The following is a 19,988-nucleotide window of genomic DNA, read 5'->3' on the forward strand; positions in this document are numbered from 1 at the left end:
GACTCAATGGCACATAACAACAACAACTTTTAAAAAGGACAGTTACATATAGTTACTAGTAAACAGACAACGTATGAAATAGTTAATATATGACTGAGAAAAATAGTTTTGGAAAGATAAATGCTAATCTGGGAAAGATATATTTCCCTTGCTGGTAAACAAGCAGTTTAAGGTACCATTTACATATGACTGAGAAAAACAGTTTCAAAGATGTAAATACTAATCTAGAAAAGATACATTTCCTCTCCTGGAGAACAGACAGTTTAAAGTGACTAAATAAAAGAGGGAAATAGAATTCTAAAGCAAAGTCAGTCCCTGGTTGAGAGTCTTCCTCTTCTTCATTGACCCTCCACCCTTCCCAGCGTTGCGTCCTTCAAGAACTAGCACTTCCTAGCAACATGCCCAAACTGTGTGAAGTCAGGCATCGTTGTTCTTGCCTCCAGAGAGCACTCCAGCTGCACCCTCTCAAGGTGCATTTGTGCACGGGAGGTGTGGGCTTGGAGCGGATGCAGGGCCCCTTCTGAGAGGCAGCTGGAGAGGACTGTCCCGAGTGCTCTTCTACCTGGGACGCATGGAGGGGCGAGGGTGGGTGGACGGTGGGTGCAGATGTGTGCAAAGAATTTCAGGATCCTTAAAAAGGCACGATGCTTGAGGGGCAACAGCAACTATAGTGTGCAAAGTAGCAGTGATTTTCCGAACAGTTTTGTTCCCTCTAGGACTGTCTTATAGGAAACGCTGGTAGAGCAACAGTTAAGCACACAACTATTAACCAAAGGGTTGACAGTTCAAATCCGCCAGCATCTCTGCAGGAGGAAAAACAACCAGTCACAGCCATCAGTGGATTCTGACTCACGGGAATTCTGTTGGGCAGAGGGTATCTAAGGCTGGAATCCTTATGGAGGCGGACGGCCCCATCTTCTCCCATGAAGTGGCTAGTGCATTTGAACCCCTGACCTTTCTGTTAGCAGCCAAGAGTGTTAGCCAGTGCACTACCAGGGCTGCTGCCTGATAGACCCTTGTTGCTGCTGTTAGACGCTGCTGACTCAGGGCATAGTGACCCTTTGTCCAAACAGAACAGAGCACTGCCCCGTTCTGCTCCGTGGGTCGCTGAACTCTGTCATCTGAGGTTGGAAGTTGGAATTGACTTGGCGACACCCAACCAGAATAGTTGGTTTTAGTGGGTGGAGAAATACAGCAGCAGCATCTCACAATTCCCCAGGCGCTGCTCCTGTGGGGTCTGACGTAAGTGTCTTCAAGGTCTGGCATCTTCGGAGTAAATACGATGGACTTGTGACCATCCTCCAATCCCAGGAGCGCCGCCGCTGGAAGTGAGCTGAGACGAGGGCGTCCTGTGAGGGGTCCAGGTGCTCCCTTCTTGGCTCATGGAGGGATGCCAGCTGCGGCCGCTCATGCCGACTTGTCAGCTCAGAGGAAAAGTCTTTGCTGGTTCTCTTCCCAGGACACTTGACGTATCCCCACCCGAGAAGAAATGAGCCCTGCTTGTTTTGAGAGCTGTGCCGGCAAGGGGGAGCAGAAAAAGGAGTTTGAATAGCATTTATCTGAAAATAAACAAGGGCTTAGAAAATCTCAGAAGCCTTCCCGAACATGCAACTGGGGAAATTAGGCTGCACTTTAGGAATCAGGCTCGACCAGATGTGAAAGAATGGGCTTTACGGGCCCTGAGAAGCCAAAGCGGGAAGATGTGCTGGCGAAGCCGCCTGGGGGATGAATGAGGACTGTTGGATTTAAAATGTACTTAGTTTTGGTTTTTTTTTTCTTTAAAGACCAAAGCAGAAGGTTACAGATTCAGAACTCGCTTGTGAGCAGGCCCATCAATATCTAGTCACTAAAGCGAGAACAAGATGGACAGAAGTGTCGAAGGTAAGAGATGTTTGTCCCTCAGAGCAGAGAGAAAGTGTGTGTCGGGGGCTTGGAGAGCCCGGGATGGGCCCACTCTGCAGACCCAGGAGCTGGGGTGGGTGAGCAGCTCTGCCCAACGGTGTGGGTACGTTTTTATCGGAAAATTCCCTTCCCAGAACCAACCACTCTCGGTCAAGGTCACCAGCTGCTCAAAAACAGACAGGACGGTAGTCGTTAGTACATGGACAGAAGTACTAGACTGTGTTTTACGTGAAGCCAGAACTGAAAACGGAAGTGGATAATGTGTCACTCTGTCATAGTTCATTTGACACAAATAGGGGCATAGCTGCTCCCACCTGTCTTGCCAGAATGGCCCAAAATTAATTTTACCAAAATGACGGGAGACACTTACACAGGCCCCTCCACCTGAAGTCTGACAGGTGTGCCTCACATCCATCTGGGGTGGGGGGGAACCTGGTTCATCGCAACAAGGACACAGAAATTTATGTTTGGCCAGAGCCAGGCCCACTGCCATCAAGTTGATTCCAGCTCACAGTGGCCCTGTGGACGGAGCAGACCTGCCCGTTGGGGTGCCTGAGGCTGTGACAGAGAATCAGACGGCCCTGTCTTTCTACGTGGAGCAGCGGGTGGGTTTCAGTGCTTCAGCCACTGCACCACTGGTCCCCTCCCGTGTAATGGGACCCTGGGAATCGCCTCCTGGATGCAAACTTGGAATCTCACCTCCCAGGTGCCCTGGTTATTTTCGATCTATGTCCATTCCACTTGACCCTATAGCTGCTAAGTCCCGACAAGTTCCAGCACGGCCTTTCTCCAGCCCCATCCACCCTGTTGAGGGCACAGAGGGCTTGCAGCACCCCCTCCGGCTCCTCTTGTCTGTGAGAGGGTGCAGTGGGGGGGGGGGTCAGGCCTTACCTGGAAGGAACTGGGGCCTCTGTATGGACGGATTCCTGCCAGAAAGGTGTGCTCTATAGGAAAGCTGCATCTGGGACCTGGGCAGAGGCTCAAGTATTTCATCATCTTCAGAGAGCGTCACCTGGCCGGCTGCACAGCCATGCTCTGTGGGGTGCGGGTGGACCCCAGGGGAAATCTCAAGGGCCAAGAGGAGTTGTCCACTTGGGCCAGCTTCCCAGGGGAATTTCTGTTTAAGCACCTCGGGGAAAATTACTGCATGTGTTTCTTCAGCAAACGCTTACCATGAATCAGCCGTGTGTGAGGCACCATGAGAGGGTCTGCAGACACATGGCGCGGTCCCTGCCCTGCCTCCAGAGAGAGTCACAGTGCATCCCCCAGAGACTCCAGGGAGGACTGGGCATGTGTGGATGCTAGGCAGGCGGAAGGGTTGGCTTGGGTCCAGTGGGGAACGTCCGTGGAAGGGTTTGCTCCTTTTGACAGAGTCAGGAAAGGTGGTGCGAGTTTAACCTTATAGGAGGAGCCCATGGAAGACAGGGATGATAGCGCTGTGGGTGAGAGTCTGGTGAGAGCAGGACTGGAGGGTGTGCCCAGGACTGGAGGGTGTGCCCAGGACTGGAGGGTGTGCCCAGGACTGGGAGGGTGTGCCCAGGACTGGAGGGTGTGCCTCAGGGTTGGAGGGTGTGCCCAGGACTGGAGGGTGTGCCTCAGGGTTGGAGGGTGTGCCTCAGGGTGGGAGGGTGTGCCCCAGGACTAGAGGGTGTGCCCAGGACTGGGAGGGGCTGGCTTTCAGAGAGACATGGGCAGCTCACAACAGGCCCTAGGGAAAGAAACTGAGTCAAAGGGTGTTTTTCTTTGAAATCCATCAGAGTCAGAACAGTGAAATATGTGCAATGTGTCTTATATAACTCACCTGTGTGACCATTATCCAGATTCAGGATAGAATATTGTCAGTATCTCAGACCAACTTCGGTGCACTTCTTCGGTAAAGGCTGGTCCTCACAGCAACCCTGTAGGACAGAGTAGAGCTGGCTCACAATATGATTAAGATGGTAAATGTGGAAGCAGACAGCTTCTTCTCTCTCCTGTATACTGGCTAGGGGATTTGAACAGCCAACATTTTGGTTAAATGCTCAGTGCTTGCACCAGTGTTCCTCCTGTAAAAATAAAATAGTAAACATTTGGCTTTGAGAACTGTAAAGTGTTCTGACTCGATCCTTATTCCACACAAAGCAGCCGTACGTAATACGAATGGCAGGGTTGGGTTCCAGTGCAACTTGGTTTACGAAACCAGCTGGTGGTGGTGGTGCTAGAGGTGGTCATCGGCACCTGGGCTAACCCTCAGGCCACTGCCGGCCTGTTGCTGCTTTCAGTGCCCCCTGAGGTGCCCTTTCTCCCAAGGCAGAAGTATCTGCTAGTGTATATTGATGAGACTCACATCCTTATTCTTCATAGTGTATATGTGCACATCTCAAACAAAACAGTGTTAGTTTCCCTGCTTGTGAACATAATGTGAATGGAATCGTATCAAGGGCCTTCTTTTAAAATTTTATTTCTTGGGTACACACCGCAGATATTGTAACGCTGGCCCTTACATATTCCCCCAGGATTATCAGAGGTGGTTTCCCCTGTGTATTTCCGTGTCTCCCTTGGCATCTTTTACCTCTTTTAAAGACACCTCTATTAGGGCCTCAAGACTCCATTCTACTCCAGTGTAAAATTATCTTAAAGTAACTGCTGTATCCACAGTGAATCTGTCTCTACATAGATTTTCTGAGGTTCCGTAAGAGCAGAAATTTTGCTGGAGGGAGAAACTCTCCCTCCCCGACCCAGTTCTTATTCTTTCTAACTCTCGGGTTGTTAGGAAAACTCAAGGAGCAATTACTTGGAAACATCTTAAGACCATGCTAAGAAGGATGCCTGCTGGCTGTTACGAGCGTCCTTGGGCTTCTCCATTGCCTGGTAACACCTCCCACCAGATGCCGTTAGCATCCTCGGGGACATGAAGATAGTCCCACGGCTTTGTCACACTTGCTGGGTTCTAAAGGCCTTCTTCATTCCCACCCCACCCCTACTTCCCCCCAACCCCACTCCCCGGCAGAGAGACGGCCCAGACCACCGGCTCTGACCACCTCTCCGGTTAGTTTGACTTTTCTCACGTTTTCAATCAGGAGACAACTCGACAGCACACACCTGAGACTTCTCATCCCCAGAAGTAACCCCTTCATAATGCAGGGGCTCTCTGGTGGCTTAGGGGAAAGGAGCTGCACAGCCATCCCAAAAGGCAGGCAGTTCAAACCCACCAGGTGCTCCGCAGGAGAAAGATGGGTCATCTCCTTCTGTGAGAGGGACAGCCTCTGAAAACCCTCTGGAGGGTCAGCTAGGAGTCGTTTCAGAGAGTACACGGCAGCAACAGCGCGTAATACCAGGAGTGCTGGCTGCACAGTATGTTACGTGTTAGGCTGCAAGCCAGAAAGGCCAGAGTTCAAGTCCACCAGCTGACCCACAGTAAGAAAGAGATGCAAAGTCCGCCTCTCGGTGATTCACAGCCTCACAGACCTGACGGCTGGAGTGTGGGGGTTAATGTGGGGATTAGGGTTAATGCCTGTTTGCATTGTCTGTGTTGCCTCCTTCACAGACATGGGGAGGGTGTCTGGGGCACAGCCAAGGGGTGACTGGATGTCCACGGAGAGGACATCCTCACCTCGTTGCACGGAGTGACCGGTGTACATTTTCTAGGCTACCTTCTGTTTGTTTGGTTTTTGTTGTTTTCTTTTTCTTCATTCTTTTGGTTGAGATGTTTGGGGGTTTTCCTATCTGACCGTCTTGTAGGGAGCCCTGGAGGCCTCATCCACGGCGAGTTACCCTGCTCTCTCAGGGGCTACTGGTCTGGATCTGGGGGAGAAAGATGGGCAGCTCCTCCCCTGAGGCAGACAGCCTTGACCCCTGGGGGACCAGCAGTGGGTCAGCACTGGCTGGACAGCAGGAGCGAGCGAGCGGTCACTTTACAGACACGTCTTCTCTGACCACACACCACCCTCTCTCGTCTTGCAGAGTTTTACAGAAACCGATAAGGAGGGCAACAGCATTGTTCGCCAGCGGGACGTCAAGAACGCGCTGTTCGGATTCGACATTCCTCTCACGCCCCGGGAGTTTGAGAAGCTTTGGACGCGGTGAGTGACGCCTGCAGGCTGCCCTGCTCCCCTGTGTCCACAGTCTCGGGTCATTGAGCAAAGTCGGCGCAGAGCTGGGTCACCACCAGGGCGGTTTCTGTTGATTCTCTGTCCTGTTCTCCTGTCCCTCGTGGAGGGCACCCTCGGGGAGGGGGATCGGCTACAGGAACGTGGGGGGCCCGGGGGACACGCACGGCACCCCTAGACCTGAGAGGTCCACGTTGCTAAAAAACCATTGGCCAAGTTACTGTTTGTGAAAACCAAGTCTCTCTCCACGGGCTTGGTTCTCGGGCACCAGGCTCGGTACACAGAGCTCTGCACCTGGTGAAGGAAAACCCGCTTCTCCCCACAGTCGGGGAGGGAAGTCGGAGCCTCGCAACTGTGCAGTGCATAAGTCATTTGTTGGAAGAAAATTACCAAACTTTCGTCAAGGGGACCCTAAACAGGAAATAGTATCTGATGTCAGTTACATTTTTGAAAATGCATTTCTAACTGACTATTTTGGACCAGCCCCTGGTTCTGAGAGCCCCCCATGGAGGCCTCAGTTCCAGGGGCGCTGGGGGTGTAACGTCCCCATTCCCAGCCGCGTCCACACTGGTCCTCCACCAGTAGATGTGCTCCCCCCAGCCTCCACAGGACCCTCTGCCTGTGTCTACTTGGAGGCCAGCTTGGGTAGTAGTTGATGTACTTTTCCAGCTTTTCATCTGTTCAAGGCTGAAACATCAGCTGAGTTTAGAATTAAGTGGGCTGTTGTAGATCTAATTTAGAAAAGCAACTTGCAGTTCTTACAAAAATCTTTTATATTTTTTTTTTTTAGATCAATTCCATCACAGGCCCAATTTAGGCTCCCTATCGTGTCCTTTCCATTAGATGGAATCACTAGTCTGAACGGTGCTTGTTGGGGTTTTTTTCATACAAATAACTACTTTTTGGTTTTTTATTTTGCTGGCTGCTCCCTCCTCTCCCTCCCCCATATATGCTCCATTCTAATTTTTAAAACATGTTGCTATAAAAAATTAGCATAGTGTGCTTATGAAAATACCCCGGGGAAGACACGTGGCAGTGGGCAGACGAGCCTAGGGGAGTGTCACCTGCATACAGGTGTGGTAGGCAAAGCTCGCTGTGCAGGAGGAGAGGCGAGGGGCTCTCCCACTGCGGCCCTTGGAGGACTCGGGTAACTCCATGGCCCCTGTCTTGAGGGGACTGTCAGTTTTGGGGGACAGGAGGTAACCCAAGAGGCAGCTAAGGTTGGGCACTGGCTATGCAGGAGGACACGAGAGTCTGTGGAGGGAGGCACTGCACCGCTCTGGAGGAGAGCAATACATAAGTCTGCCCTCCTGAACACCGCAGCACTGGAAATGCCCCCCCATTTCTGCTCTCCTGAACACCGCAGTGCCGGAAATGCCCCCCCATTTCTGCTCTCCTGAACACCGCATCGCCGGAAATGCCCCCCATTTCTGCTCTCCAGAACAGCACAGTGCCGGAAATGCCCCCCCATTTCTGCTCTCCTGAACACCGCAGCACTGGAAATGCCCCGCCATTTCTGCTCTCTCCTGCGGGGTCGCTGGGCGTCAGGCTCAGCTTGGCAGCTGTGGTTGATTGAATTTTATTTTTATTTGTTGTGATACTTACAATGGACAGGACTCAGTCATAACAGAAATGATGTTCTGATGCTGTCTGCAGCCTGGCTGGCTGGTCAACCCTGTGTGAGCTGAACGGGTCCATCCCTGATGAGCAGGGCACCCCAGCAGCTTGACCTCACCTCGGAAAGACACGCAAGTGTGCAGAGCAGTGTCTGCAAGTCACAGATCTACACACTTCTCTGCGTCCACCTTCAGACACCTCACAATCATCACGTGCACCCCCACTCTGTCGGGGTCACTGTGAGGAAACACAGGGCTTCCGCTCAGGGTGGGGGGCTCGTTTGGAGAGGATGCTGGTGACAGCCACACACCATGGTGAGTGTGGTTGATGTGGCCATGGAGACCTGGGAAGCCGTGGACTTGCTTGTACTTGGTTAGTCGTGTTGGAGAGAACCTCCTAGAATGGGGCCCGTGGAGCTGGTGTCCGACAGGAAGCAGCACCTAGTAGCCTGGCAGTGGAGGCCACTCACAAAGGAGAGATCCAGACCCAGGTCTGAGGCCGCGAGTTGGCGGAGTGGCCCTCAGCCGGGGGCTCCTTCCCGGGACATCACCTGTGCTCACAGCCAAGCCTCACGTCTGTGTGTCTGTCTTCCTTGCGTGCTCACACAGCCTGAAGGACAGAATGCACGTGGGAACCTAACAAGTGGTGCGCATGCAACAAGAGCCTCAGAAAACTCCTGCAGGTGTGGGCTGCTTTGTGGAGCCTTCTGTTCGCTCGTTTTAGAAGGTTACACAGTCCAGAAACACATCGAGGCAAGGAAATGACAGTGGGAGTGGACGTGCTGGCGTCCTCCTGGCCCTCACTGCAGCCACCCTCCTGAGCTCTTTCTGGGGGTTCATTCCATGCCTGCTGGAAACCCGCTGTTTACGCTCTGACATTCCTGTCACTGCAGTGGGGGGAAGAGCTTGGAGTGGAAAGGAGGGTCCGGTGACCCTGGTCTGAGTAGTCACAACAAGGAGAATGGTGGTCTGGGGCAGGGGGCAGCCAACAGGTACCCCTGCTGTGGGACGGCTGGCTTGTGCCCCCGTGAGCGGAAGCCAGCAGGGCTCCCAGCAGCTTCCTGTCCATTGTCAGGGCCGGAGACACCCCAGCAGCTAAGTGGGCAGAGCGAGTAGGATAAGAGCACCCTGCTCTTTGGGAAAACCCCCCACAGGTTTAGAAAATATGTCACAGTGCAGGGTAGGCGCAGCTCTCAGCACGATTCACCCAGAGACTGGAGCGCCTGCGAAGCGCCCTGCGTCAGGGTGCCCGGGGCAGGGGTGCAATTGGTTAAACACCTCAGCAGTTCAAACCCACCCAGAGGCACTTGGGAAGAGAAGCCTGACAGTCTGCTTCTGAAAACCCTGAGGACAGGTCTGCTCCCCACGAGGGGACCCCAGCACAGATGGCCTGGGGTTTGTTCATACAAGTGCAGAGGTAGTTGATGCTAGGGAGCTGAATAAACAGATTAATCCCACCATGCCTGGTCCCCACTCGCTGAGGGGCTAGCATCTCCTCTGGTCTCCACACCCGGCTGTGGCTTCATCATCTCAGTACAAGGCGTGCAGGTCACCCACAGGGCCACATGGGGTGTCCAGGGCTTCCCTTCAAGTGGCCCCTTCTACTCGCAGTCCTCTGCTCAGGACAGATCCATGCTGGCTGGCTGCACAGGGCAGGGTGATGGGAGAACAGAGAGGGACCAGGAGCAGGCTGGCTCCCGGGACTGAAGGAGGAAGTGTCCAGCCCCAAGGGGCTTGTGAGCAGAAGTCAACTGGGACCTTTAAATGGAGTGGACAGGAGAGGAAGTAGGCATGGCTTGGAGGGCCCACCGTGGACAGATGGAAAGGTGGACAGCGCTTGTGCATCTCTCCACCCGCTCCCCATTGGACAGTGAAGGAACTGAATGTCTGAGCCAGGCCCAGTGCCAGGTTCTGGGCTTCCAGATGAAAGACTAGCCCTTCAGGAGACAGACCCCTCAGATGGGGCAGCAGCAGGGGCACCCAGAGAGACGCCACACCCCAGCTGGTGCTGCCTACCTCTAAAATGCTGTCAGGTCAGCTCCAACTGGTGAGCTGACGTACAGCAGATCGAAACCTCCCCAGTCCTGCACTCGCACCTCTTCTAAGACTCAATGGTTTGTCCTTGGGCAGTCCACAGGATATTCTGGACTCTTCACCATCATCACAATTAAGGCATCAGTTCTTTTTTTGGTCTTCCTTATTCATTGTCCAACTTTCAGATGCACAGGGAACAATTGGAAATGCTGTGACTTGAATGAGATGCGCCCTAGTCTTTGAACTGAAATCCTTGCTCACTGGCACCTCAAAGAGGTCCTTGGCAGCAATTTGTCTAAGGCAGTATGTCTTGATTTTTTGAGTGCTGCTTCTAAGGGCATTGACTATGTTGATAATAAAAAGGAAGTAACCAAGGACTCTTGTCCCTTCTTCATTAATCAATACTGATTGCCATCAAGGTGACTGGTTCCCAGTGGCCGCCTGGGTGTCAGGGCAGAACTGGGGTCCATAGAGGTTTTGTTGGTTGATTTTTCGGCTGTAGATTGCCAGGCCTTTCTTTCGAGGTGCCTCTGGGTGGATTTGAACTGTTAGCCTCTCATTTTAGCAGCCAAACATGTTACCTGCTTGGTACTACCCAGCTCAGTGGAGACAGGAAGCTGGTGATGGTGGGGGAGAGCACCCCAGTGAACAGGGTGTCAGGCGTTGAGGCGTTCTGGGGAGAAGGAAGACCCTGAGGGGTTGGAGGCTCTCAGGGGACCTGGCAGGACAGTTCCTTGGGGCCCGAGAGGCCCTGCCTCAGACAGACCCTCAGCGTCCCGAGAACATTCTGAAACCACACCTTACCAGCTGAATGCACCTCGTCTCAATGCCTGAACGGCACACACCCTCCTAGAAATGCAAGCTCCCCACATAGCCTCTGGCAGCAGCGGCCACAGAGGACCCCACACAAAGTCCGCTGAAAGATTGTGAGGTGGAGAGTGGATGCTAAACACAACAACAAAAATACACAGAAGACACAAGTGGGCAAAGCTGCAGTCACAGAAAAATCAGTCTGGATGGTGCACGTCTGCCAGCTACAAAAGCTGATTTGACGGAGAAGTTTGGGGGTAATTAGTGCCCAATTTAGCCCTATTTTCAGTAGAGTGGGTAAGTTGTATGTCAGTAAACACGAAACCCAGACTGCTGTTGACTTGATTCCAGCCCCAGCGCAGACCCATGGGTCTCCAGGCTGTGAACCTTTACAGGACGATGCCCGCCTTTCTCTGGGAGCAGACGTGGAATCAAGCCACTGACCTGTGGTCAGCAGCCCAGCACATGCTCACCGCATCACCAGGGCCCTTTCATGAGAAGAAAGACTGCAAAGGGACCCGTGTCGTGTGAGTCAGCTTACGTGAAAACGACAGAAGGTTCTGAGTTATCAGGAAACAGCTGAGCTGGCCGGCTCCCTGGCTGTACAAATGACGAATGTGCTCACATGCTGATGGGACAGTCAGAGGTTCAAGTCCACCGGGAGGTGGCTCCAGAGAAAAGGCTGGCCATCTGCTTATGCAAAATCAGCCTCGGAACCCCTGCAGGAGGCCAGCTCTCCTCCAGCGAGTGAATCAGAGTCGGCTCCATGAGAAGTGGAGATGCGGTGTGTGCTCACCCTTCTCCATCATCTTCCTCCTGAACAGCACCTCATGATTTGGGGGATCATTGACGAGCCAGCTCGTTTAACCCTGGAGGCCAGCTCTCCTCCAGCGCGTGAATCAGCGTCGGCTCCGTGAGAAGTGGAGATGCAGTGTGTGCTCACCCTTCTCCATCATCTTCCTCCTGAACAGCACCTCATGATTTGGGGGATCATTGACGAGCCAGCTCGTTTAACCCTGGAGGCCAGCTCTCCTCCAGCGCGTGAATCAGCGTCGGCTCCGTGAGAAGTGGAGATGCAGTGTGTGCTCCCCATCATGATTTACACATGTTTCCTGGCTTCAGTTGCAGACCCTGCCGCATTAAGAGCCCTGCCCCCACGTCTCCTTGGACCCTGTTTCTGTTTGTCCATCCTCGCTCCCACCTGTCTTTGTTTTGGGGCCTGTGGCAGGTGCATGCTCCTCACAGGTGTGGAACTGTTGGCTGCAGAGCCCTGTCTGTGTTGGGCTGGCAGGTGACCTCCAGGAGCGGGTTCTACCCCCATGGAAAGGGGGTTGTCTCAAGGCCACAGTCGTGGGAGGGCCCACCAGTCTCCATCACACCAGTGTGTCATATCTTTGTGATAGTTTCATTTGTGCTACATCTTTCTCTTTGAAGAGGCTCCGTAGAGACCATGTAAAGATGGGGCCGGTCACCATGTTGCTGGGGCTCAGGTCAGGACCTCAGGGTGCAGAAGGACTTGGGAAGGCTGCAAGAATCCCGAGATATTAGTTTAGGAGAGGAGTCCCATCCCTAAATGTCTTGGCTGGGGGTCTTTAGTACGGCTCAGACCACCTCAAGGCTCAGTTCTCCAGCACCATAGAGGGCAAGAGCCCCTCCCCACAGGTCACCCAAGGCAGGACCTCTTCCTGGGACTATGAAGGAGAGGAGAGTTCCCAGATCTGGGTGGGGAATTGGAGCAGATGAATCTAACCCTCTGTGACCCTTGGGGACCTATTGATGTGCCCCGTAGGCTGGGGCACCTGCTGTCCTGAAGAGGAGTGTTGGAACCACAAGCCCACCCTCCCAGAACCTCAGGACCACCTGAGAGAATTTGTGTGTCCCAGGCTGCAGGAGGCACTGGCCCACCTCTGCTGCATGTCACCATTGGGGCAAATACTGACCGCTGACCCTGTAATGCTGGGTCTGTGGCTTCAGAGGCATCTGTCATGAGTCCATAAGAATTCACTGTCTACAATGACACAAGAGCTAAGATTTTCTCAGCAAACGGGCAAGGTCAGGGACACAGCCAAGCCAGTGTGCAGTGGTTGGGCCCCTGGTCCTCACCCCTCTGTGTCTGCAGCCATGCACACGGGCTTTAATGGGTCTCCGTCCATGCGAGGCCGGGGATGCATCCGAGCCGCTGTGCGGTGGATGGGCGCCTGGTCTTCATCCCTCTGTATCTGCTCCACGCAAACAGCTTTAATGGGTCTCCATCCACACACGCATTCTCCCCGCCACAGCTGTTGCTGAGCTATTTTAAAATTCAACCTTTGTAGGCAAGTTGGTCCCCCCCCCCCACCATGTCACACACAGGATTCTACAATGAAGGGCGAGGTTATGTAAGTGGAATTAACTCTCTAATTATGCACATTCCTAACAATATTTTAGTTGCTATTGTGCAATCTGGTCTCCTGCTCCTTTGTGATGAGAAGAGAATGTTTATGAGCTTTATTAGCAGAGTAACTAAAAAGTGTGTTTTCATTCCGTTCAGGCGTGCTGTAGCATGTCTGGGGCTCTGCCGTGCGGCACCAGCATGCGGGCGCTTCCTTGGAAAAGGACCTGCTACTCGGTCATGGGCAGAGGCAGATGGGCACACAGGGCACGCCGCTGGGCACGCCGCTGGGCACACAGGCAGGACAAGCAGAGGCTGTCACGATGCACATGGCACAGTGCACCTCTGTGTGGCTCCGACAGTTAAGTGCTTAGCCCTCACCTGCAAGACCAGACGTTAACATCTACCCGGAGCTGCCTCTAGAGAAAGGCCTGGCAATTTACTGCCCAAAGTCAGCTTTTACGACGTAAAAAGGGCGAGGCTTTCAACAGACTGGCTGAACTCTTGAGTCTGCGGGCTTTGGTCATCAGTGAATCTGCGACAAAACACCCCTGCTGCTCACACCTCGTCCAAAGAGGAGACAGGCCTGGAGGCTGACCAGTTACGCCATGAGTTTGGCCAGTGACGGCAGGGAGGTAACAACAGCAGGCAGGCCCTTGCTCCTTGGAGTAACCAGCCATGTCTGGTCACGAGAGGACCTTCAGCTCCAGGAGAGAGCTCTAAAGGCATAAAGAGAAGGGGGAGGAGAGAAGGATTGATGGGAATGAGAATCACCGGGAGGAGGTGGGTCCCGTGATCAACGTTCTAGAACAGGCTGCATCTGAACGATTGGAATGAAAAGCCAAGCCCTCGGAACACACTTCCACCCTGACGTGTGGTAAAGGACAAGAACCGAGCAGGACGGGGAGGGACAGGTATCCACGTGCCCTCTGTGCCCCAGGCCTGAGCTTGGTCCAGATCTGTGCACCTATCTTCCCACCCTCCTCAGAGGAATTCCCGGGAAGAGGACCCAGAGGAGGCCCCCTGCCAGCCAGGCCATTACTGTCAGTGGGAGGGCTTGGCTGTTTCAGGGAGCTGCCTCTGAGAAGGTGCCACTGGTGGGGGCTCTGTCCAGGGGGTGTCCCGTCTAGAGCTGTGGGACTCCCTCCCCTGGTGAATGAAGCAGGTCACCTTCCGGCCTGAGGCAGAGTTCCCAGGAGTGAAGGCCCGGCCTGGAGAGGCCCCTGCCTGAGCTCCTCCAGGACCTGTTTCCCTCCTGCATACGTTGTTGTCTAAGGAGACACCCCCCTCTAAAGTACCAGGTCACCCCCTGTAGTGGGAGAGGCCTTGGGCCAGCCCTTCGGCTACCTGAACCCACACTGGCCCGAAGGACCTGGGGCTTCAGGACCAGCTGCATTCTGACTGTCTCCAAAACAGAAGCCACTGAGTAAAAGTCTCAACATCGTATCATGACTGTCGAGTTAGAGCGGACCCATCACTCAATCCTTCTCCACTGGGTTTCCTCCCTAAACTGTGCTGGAGGAGATTCCACATCTGGCTCCATGGACCCAAATCCCCAGAGAGGCAAAACCTCAGCAGCCCAGCTCCCTCTGGAAAAGTCCCAGACCCCACTGCCTGCATGTCCGCCCGACTCACAGCCGGATGGGGCCGAGCTGCCCCACACGACTTCCAGACTCTGGACTCTGCGTTTTTACAAATGCAGGTTCTCTCCTCTCTCTTCACAGAGAGGCTACCAGGGTCCAACCTGAGGCCTTTTCACATAGCAGCCAAGTGCTTCCCCTCTGTGCCGCCAGGGCTCCCAGGACGTCTGATGGTGACGGTGGTGGTGGTGGTGCTGGTGACGTGGTGGCTGTTGTCGGCTCCTGTACAGAGTGACACCATTCACAGCAGAACCATGCCCTCTGCGTCCCTCGTCGTCCTCACCGGCTCTGTGTGGCCAGGCCCCTGGATGCTGCCCGAGTCCAGCTCCCTGAGGTTCTCCGTCTCTCCAGCTCCGGGCCACGCCAAGCATGGACTGGCCCCTTCTAATAACACACCCAAAGTGCGTGCAACGAAGTCTTCTTCGCTTCTGAGGAACTTCCTGGCTGTGCTTCCTCAGGAACAGATTTGTTTGTTCTGGCGCTCCGTGCAATATTCTTCCCAACACCACGACCCAAGGCATCGACTTAGAAGGACAGGAAAACTCACTGCACCCGAGGCAAAACCAATCACTGCTGACCACATCCAGCGGGGTTTCTAGAGGGTAATTCACACAGGAGACGGCTGCCCACCTGTTTCCATTTTCTTGCTATTACGAATAACTCCGCTGTGAACATTGGTGTACAAATCTCCATTTGTGTCTCAATTCTATTTTCCTTGGGCTATATTTCTAGCAGTGGAATAGCTGGGTCATACAGAATTTCTATGTTTAGCTTTGTGAGGAAATGACAAACTTCCTTCCAAAGTGGTTATACCACTTTACAGCCCTACCAACAGTGTATGAGAGTTCTAATCTCTCCATATTTCTCTCCAACATTTACTGCTTACTGTCATGTTAAACTTTGCGATTGCTACTGGGGTGACATGGGATACCATTGTGGTTTTGATTTGTGTCTCTGATTGTGAGTGATTTTGAGTATTTCTTCATGTTTTTGTTGGCATTCTGTTGAGCGTCTCTTCTGGTCCAAATGTCTTCCTCTGAAAAAAGTCTTTCCCTATCTTTTGCCCATTTCATAATTGTCTTATCAGTCCTTTCCTCGTGGAGGCCCTGTATATTTTGTTGTTGTTAGGTACTGTGAAGTTAAGTACAACACATAGCGGCCCTGTGAACAGTGGATCTGACCCCATCCTGTCCCGTCCATCTTCACACTTCCTGACACACTGGATCCCATAAGTCACCGTGTCAGTCCACCTGGTTGAGGGTTTTCCTCTCCTTTGCCAACCGTCTACCCTTCCAAGCTTCATGTCCCTCTCCAAGGAATAGCCCCTCCTAGAAATATGCCCAAAGTACATGAGGCAAAGCCTCATCATTCTTGCCTCCAAGGAGCACCTCCAGCTGTACCCTATCCAAGACATATCTTTTCTCTTGGCCGTCGACCATGGCTCTTCTCCAACACCACAGTTCAAAGGCATCAATTATTCTATCATCCTTATTCATTGTCCAGCTCTCAGATGCAGAGCAAGTGATCAGAAGACCATGGCCTGAATCAGACACACCTTAGTCCTCAAACTGACATCATTACTCCTAAATAATTAGGAGAGATCCCTCACTGCAGACTTTCCCAGTGCAATGCGTCTCCTGATTTCCTGACTGCTGGTCCTATTGCTTGTTAACTGTGGAGCCCTCTAGGATTCTGTAAACCTTTGTTATGAAACTCTTATCTGAGATGACATTGCCAAATGTTTTTCCCCAGTCTGTAGGTTTTCTTTTCACCTTAGTGGAAAAATTTTTTGATGGACACAAGGACTTAATCTTTAGAAAGTCTCATTCATTGATGTTATCGTCTCCTAACTGTGCATTTCTGGTTGTATTTACCAGTCTATTTATACCATGGGCAAGGCCTTCTAAGCTTGGTCCCATTTTGTCTCTTATGATCTTTATGGTTTGGTATTTTACCCTTAAGACTCTGATCCACCTTCAGTTGATTTTTATATATTTTATAAGATATGTACTCTGCTTCACCTTTCTGCAGGTAGAAGTCCAGGTTTTCCAACACCATTTGTTAAAGAGATTGTAGTTTCCCCATTTGATAGGATTTGTTTATTTGCTGAATGACCACTGGTGGTGGTGGTTGTTATGTGCCATTGAGTCACCTGAAACTCACAGCAACCCTATGTGCAATAGCTCCGAACCCTACCCTATCCTGAGCCAATCTCAGACTCCGACACACCTACCCCCATTACCCTACTCACTGTGTCAATCCCTCTCATCTGGAATCTTCCTCTCCTGTGCTGTCCCTCCACCCTTCCAAGCCTGATGTCCTTCTCCAAGGACCGGTCAGTCTCTCCTGGCCATGTGCCCATAGTATGTGAGACGGGGCTTCAAAATCCTTGCCTCCAAGGAGAAACTTGGTTTCACCCTCTCCAATATAGACCTGTTGATTCTCTTAGTGGTCCATAGTATGTTTAACACTCTTCTCCAGCACCACAACTCAAAGGCATCAATTCTTCTTCTGTCATCCTTAGTCATTTTCCAGCTTTCTGATGCTTAGCAAAGATCATACCTGGATCAGGCATATGTTAGTCTCTAGACTGATAATATCATTACTGTTTAGCACTTTGGAGAAGTCCCTAACAGCAGACTTCCCCAGTGCAATTCATCTTTTGATTTCCTGACTGCTAGTGCTAAGAGCCAAGCAAGCTGAAATTGTTTACAACGTCAGTCTCTTCTCCATCTGTCATGTTGCTGTCATTTGACTCAGTTGTGAGCATCTTTATCTTCTTGACGTTGAACTTTAATCCATATTGAAGACTATAGTCCTTAACTTTCTGCATCGAGCTCTCCAGGTCTTCTTCAGTTTCTGCAAGCAAGGTTGTGTTATTTGCATATCACAGGTTGTCGATGAATCTTCCTTGAATCCTGATCCCACATTCCTCCTAGTTTCTGGGTTCTCAATTCTATTCTATTGATTTATGTGTCTGTCATTGTGCCAGTACCATGCTATTTTTGTTATTACAGCTGTGTGGTAGGTTTTGAGATCAGGGAGTGCTATGCATCCCACATCATTCTTGTTTTTCAGAAGAGCTTTACTTATTTGGGATATCTTTCCTTTCCAAAGAAACTTGCCAATTGCCTTTTCTATCTCTTTGAAAAATGAATTTGATATCTCTGTTGGGATTGCATTCAACATGTTATTTTCACTATATTGAATCTTCCTACCCATGAAAAGGGAACATTTTTCCATTTATTTAAGTCTCTTATTAGTCTGAGAGGGATGCTTTCTCTGGTACTCTGGAAATAGTTCAAGGATTATTTAAGCTTAATAAGGACTCACCTATTATTAAGCAGGTGTCCTTGAGCCTATCACCAAGGGTGGAGGTCTGCTGAGGGGGTGGCTTTAAATCACACAGGGCCCTTGGGCAAAATTTATTCATTTTCTAATGAATATTCTTTAAATGACACAACAAGCTTTTGTCTATTTGCTGTACTGAACAACTTGGTGTTGCTGTGATGCTGTGCACTGTTCCATAGTCTTGTCAAATACCATAATGGTTACCCATTATGTATAATGTTTGGATGAGCTTCCAGATAGATTCATGGTGGGAAGCAGGAGTGTCATCTGCTTCCTAAACTAGATGCCTTTGGAAACTCTACACACTCTCTAAACTCTATAAATGTACATAAATTATGTTAGTTATAGAACAGAGTTCACATCTTTTGTGCAAATCTTACTCTGAGTCGTATTCAACTTGACAACACTTAACCACCGCTAAATGAGACTAGTGCTGTTATATCTGGAGAAACACTCTTCCACTTTGTACATCACTCTTTGTCAATGTGCTGTATGAAGTAACCTGGGTTTGCTGTGATGCTGAACCTTGTGCCACTGAGGCTTCAAATGCCAGAATGGTTTCCCAATGTGGCCAGTGTTTGGAGGAGCTCCAGTTGTAAAACAAGTTTGGAGGCAGGAGTAGCATCCACTTCCTAAACCACATGCCTTTGGAAACTCTATGAACTTGGAGAAACCACGATAGTTATGGAAAGACATTAGGTCTTTTGTTCATCGAGTCACTATGAGTCGTGCTTGACTCGACGGCAATCAATAAGAACAACAAATTGCAGGAAGCTCTAGTGGCCTAGTGGTAAGAAGCTTTGCTGCCGTCCCAAAGCCACACGGTTCAAATTCCCCAGTTTTTCTGAGGGAGAAATGTGGGTAGTCTCCTTCTGTGCGATTCACTGCCTTTGAAAACTCACTAAAGCTTCAGCTATGAGTGGGTTTCAACTTTATAGTACACAACAATAACAATATAGTTTCTGTATTTTTCTTTACAAAAGTCTTTTGAGTCTCTAGTTAACTCCAAAGTTTCTCAATTTGTGGTTGCCTATTATAAATGGCATTGCTTCCCCCCCCCTCCAATCTGTGCCTTCTTTGCTACTCAGTAAAGAAATCCATTAATTTTTGTATATTGATCTTGTGTCCTGCCACTCTGCTTAATGGATCTACCACGTCCTACACGGTTTTTTTGATTGAGTCTTTGGAGTTTTCTGTGTACATTATCATATTGTCTTCACATAGCAAGAGTTTTACCAGCTCTTTGTCAATTTGGATGCCTCTTGTTTTCTTCTCTTGTCATATTGCCCTAGAAAATATTTCCAATACTATGTGGAATAGGTAGGAGTGATGAAACTGGGCATTCTTGCCTGGTCCCTGTTCACAAGGGGGGCTTCAGTCTTTATTCTTTCTCCATTGAGAATGATATTAGCTCTTGGGTTTGTGTATATATTTTTCAGTATGTGGAGGAAATTCCCTTCTATTCCATTTTGTTGAGTGTTTTAATCAGGAAGGGGTATTGGATTTTGGTAAAGGCCTTATCTGTGTCAGTTGACAGGATTGTTTCTTGTTCTTTGTTAATGTGATGAATTACATTGATTATATTTTTTTATTTTATTATTTGTGTGTGTGTGTGTGTGTGTGTATCATCAAATCAGAACTGACTGGTATAGAAGGAGATTGTTCCTCCTTCTCCAGCAGAGCATCTGGTGGATTTGAACCACACACATCTGGGATTGCAGTGCAGCTTCTTGCCACTACGCCCCCAGAGCTCACCATACATTTATTATATTTTTTATGTTGAACCATCCTTGCATACCTGTTAGGAATCTTACGTGGTCATGAGAAATTTTTTTTTCTTTAATGTGCTGTTGAATTCTATTGGCCAGGATTTTGTTAAGGTTTTTTGCATCTATATTAATGAGAGTTGAATAGAAGATTTCAAAAGGCAGCACGGGATGACAAAGCAAAATATTACAATGAAATGTGCAAGGAGTTGGAGTCGGAAAATCAAAGAGGCCGAACTCGCTCAGCATATCTTAAGCTCAAGGAACTGAAGAACAAATTCAAACCTCGAGTTGTTATAATCAAGGATGCTTTCGGTAGAACGTTAAATGATCCCGGAAGTATTAAAAGAAGATGGAAGGAATATACTGAGTCACTGTATCAAAAGGAATTGGAAGACACAGAAAAATTT

General features: G+C 50.5%; 1 protein-coding gene across 1 annotated transcript in view; it reads left to right on the forward strand.

The window, feature by feature from the left end:
* EFCAB6 (EF-hand calcium binding domain 6) overlaps positions 1–19,988 on the forward strand; it is a 415,417-nt gene that overhangs the window by 290,877 nt on the left and 104,552 nt on the right. The window contains exons 19-20 of the mRNA XM_006890171.1: positions 1,785–1,881; positions 5,845–5,963. Of these exons, the coding sequence (XP_006890233.1) occupies positions 1,785–1,881; positions 5,845–5,963 (216 nt within the window). The remainder of the gene's footprint in view (positions 1–1,784; positions 1,882–5,844; positions 5,964–19,988) is intronic.

Source organism: Elephantulus edwardii, unplaced genomic scaffold, assembly GCF_000299155.1.
Source record: "Elephantulus edwardii isolate Elephantulus edwardi_28Jun2011 unplaced genomic scaffold, EleEdw1.0 scaffold00086, whole genome shotgun sequence".
Lineage (NCBI taxonomy): Eukaryota > Metazoa > Chordata > Mammalia > Macroscelidea > Macroscelididae > Elephantulus > Elephantulus edwardii.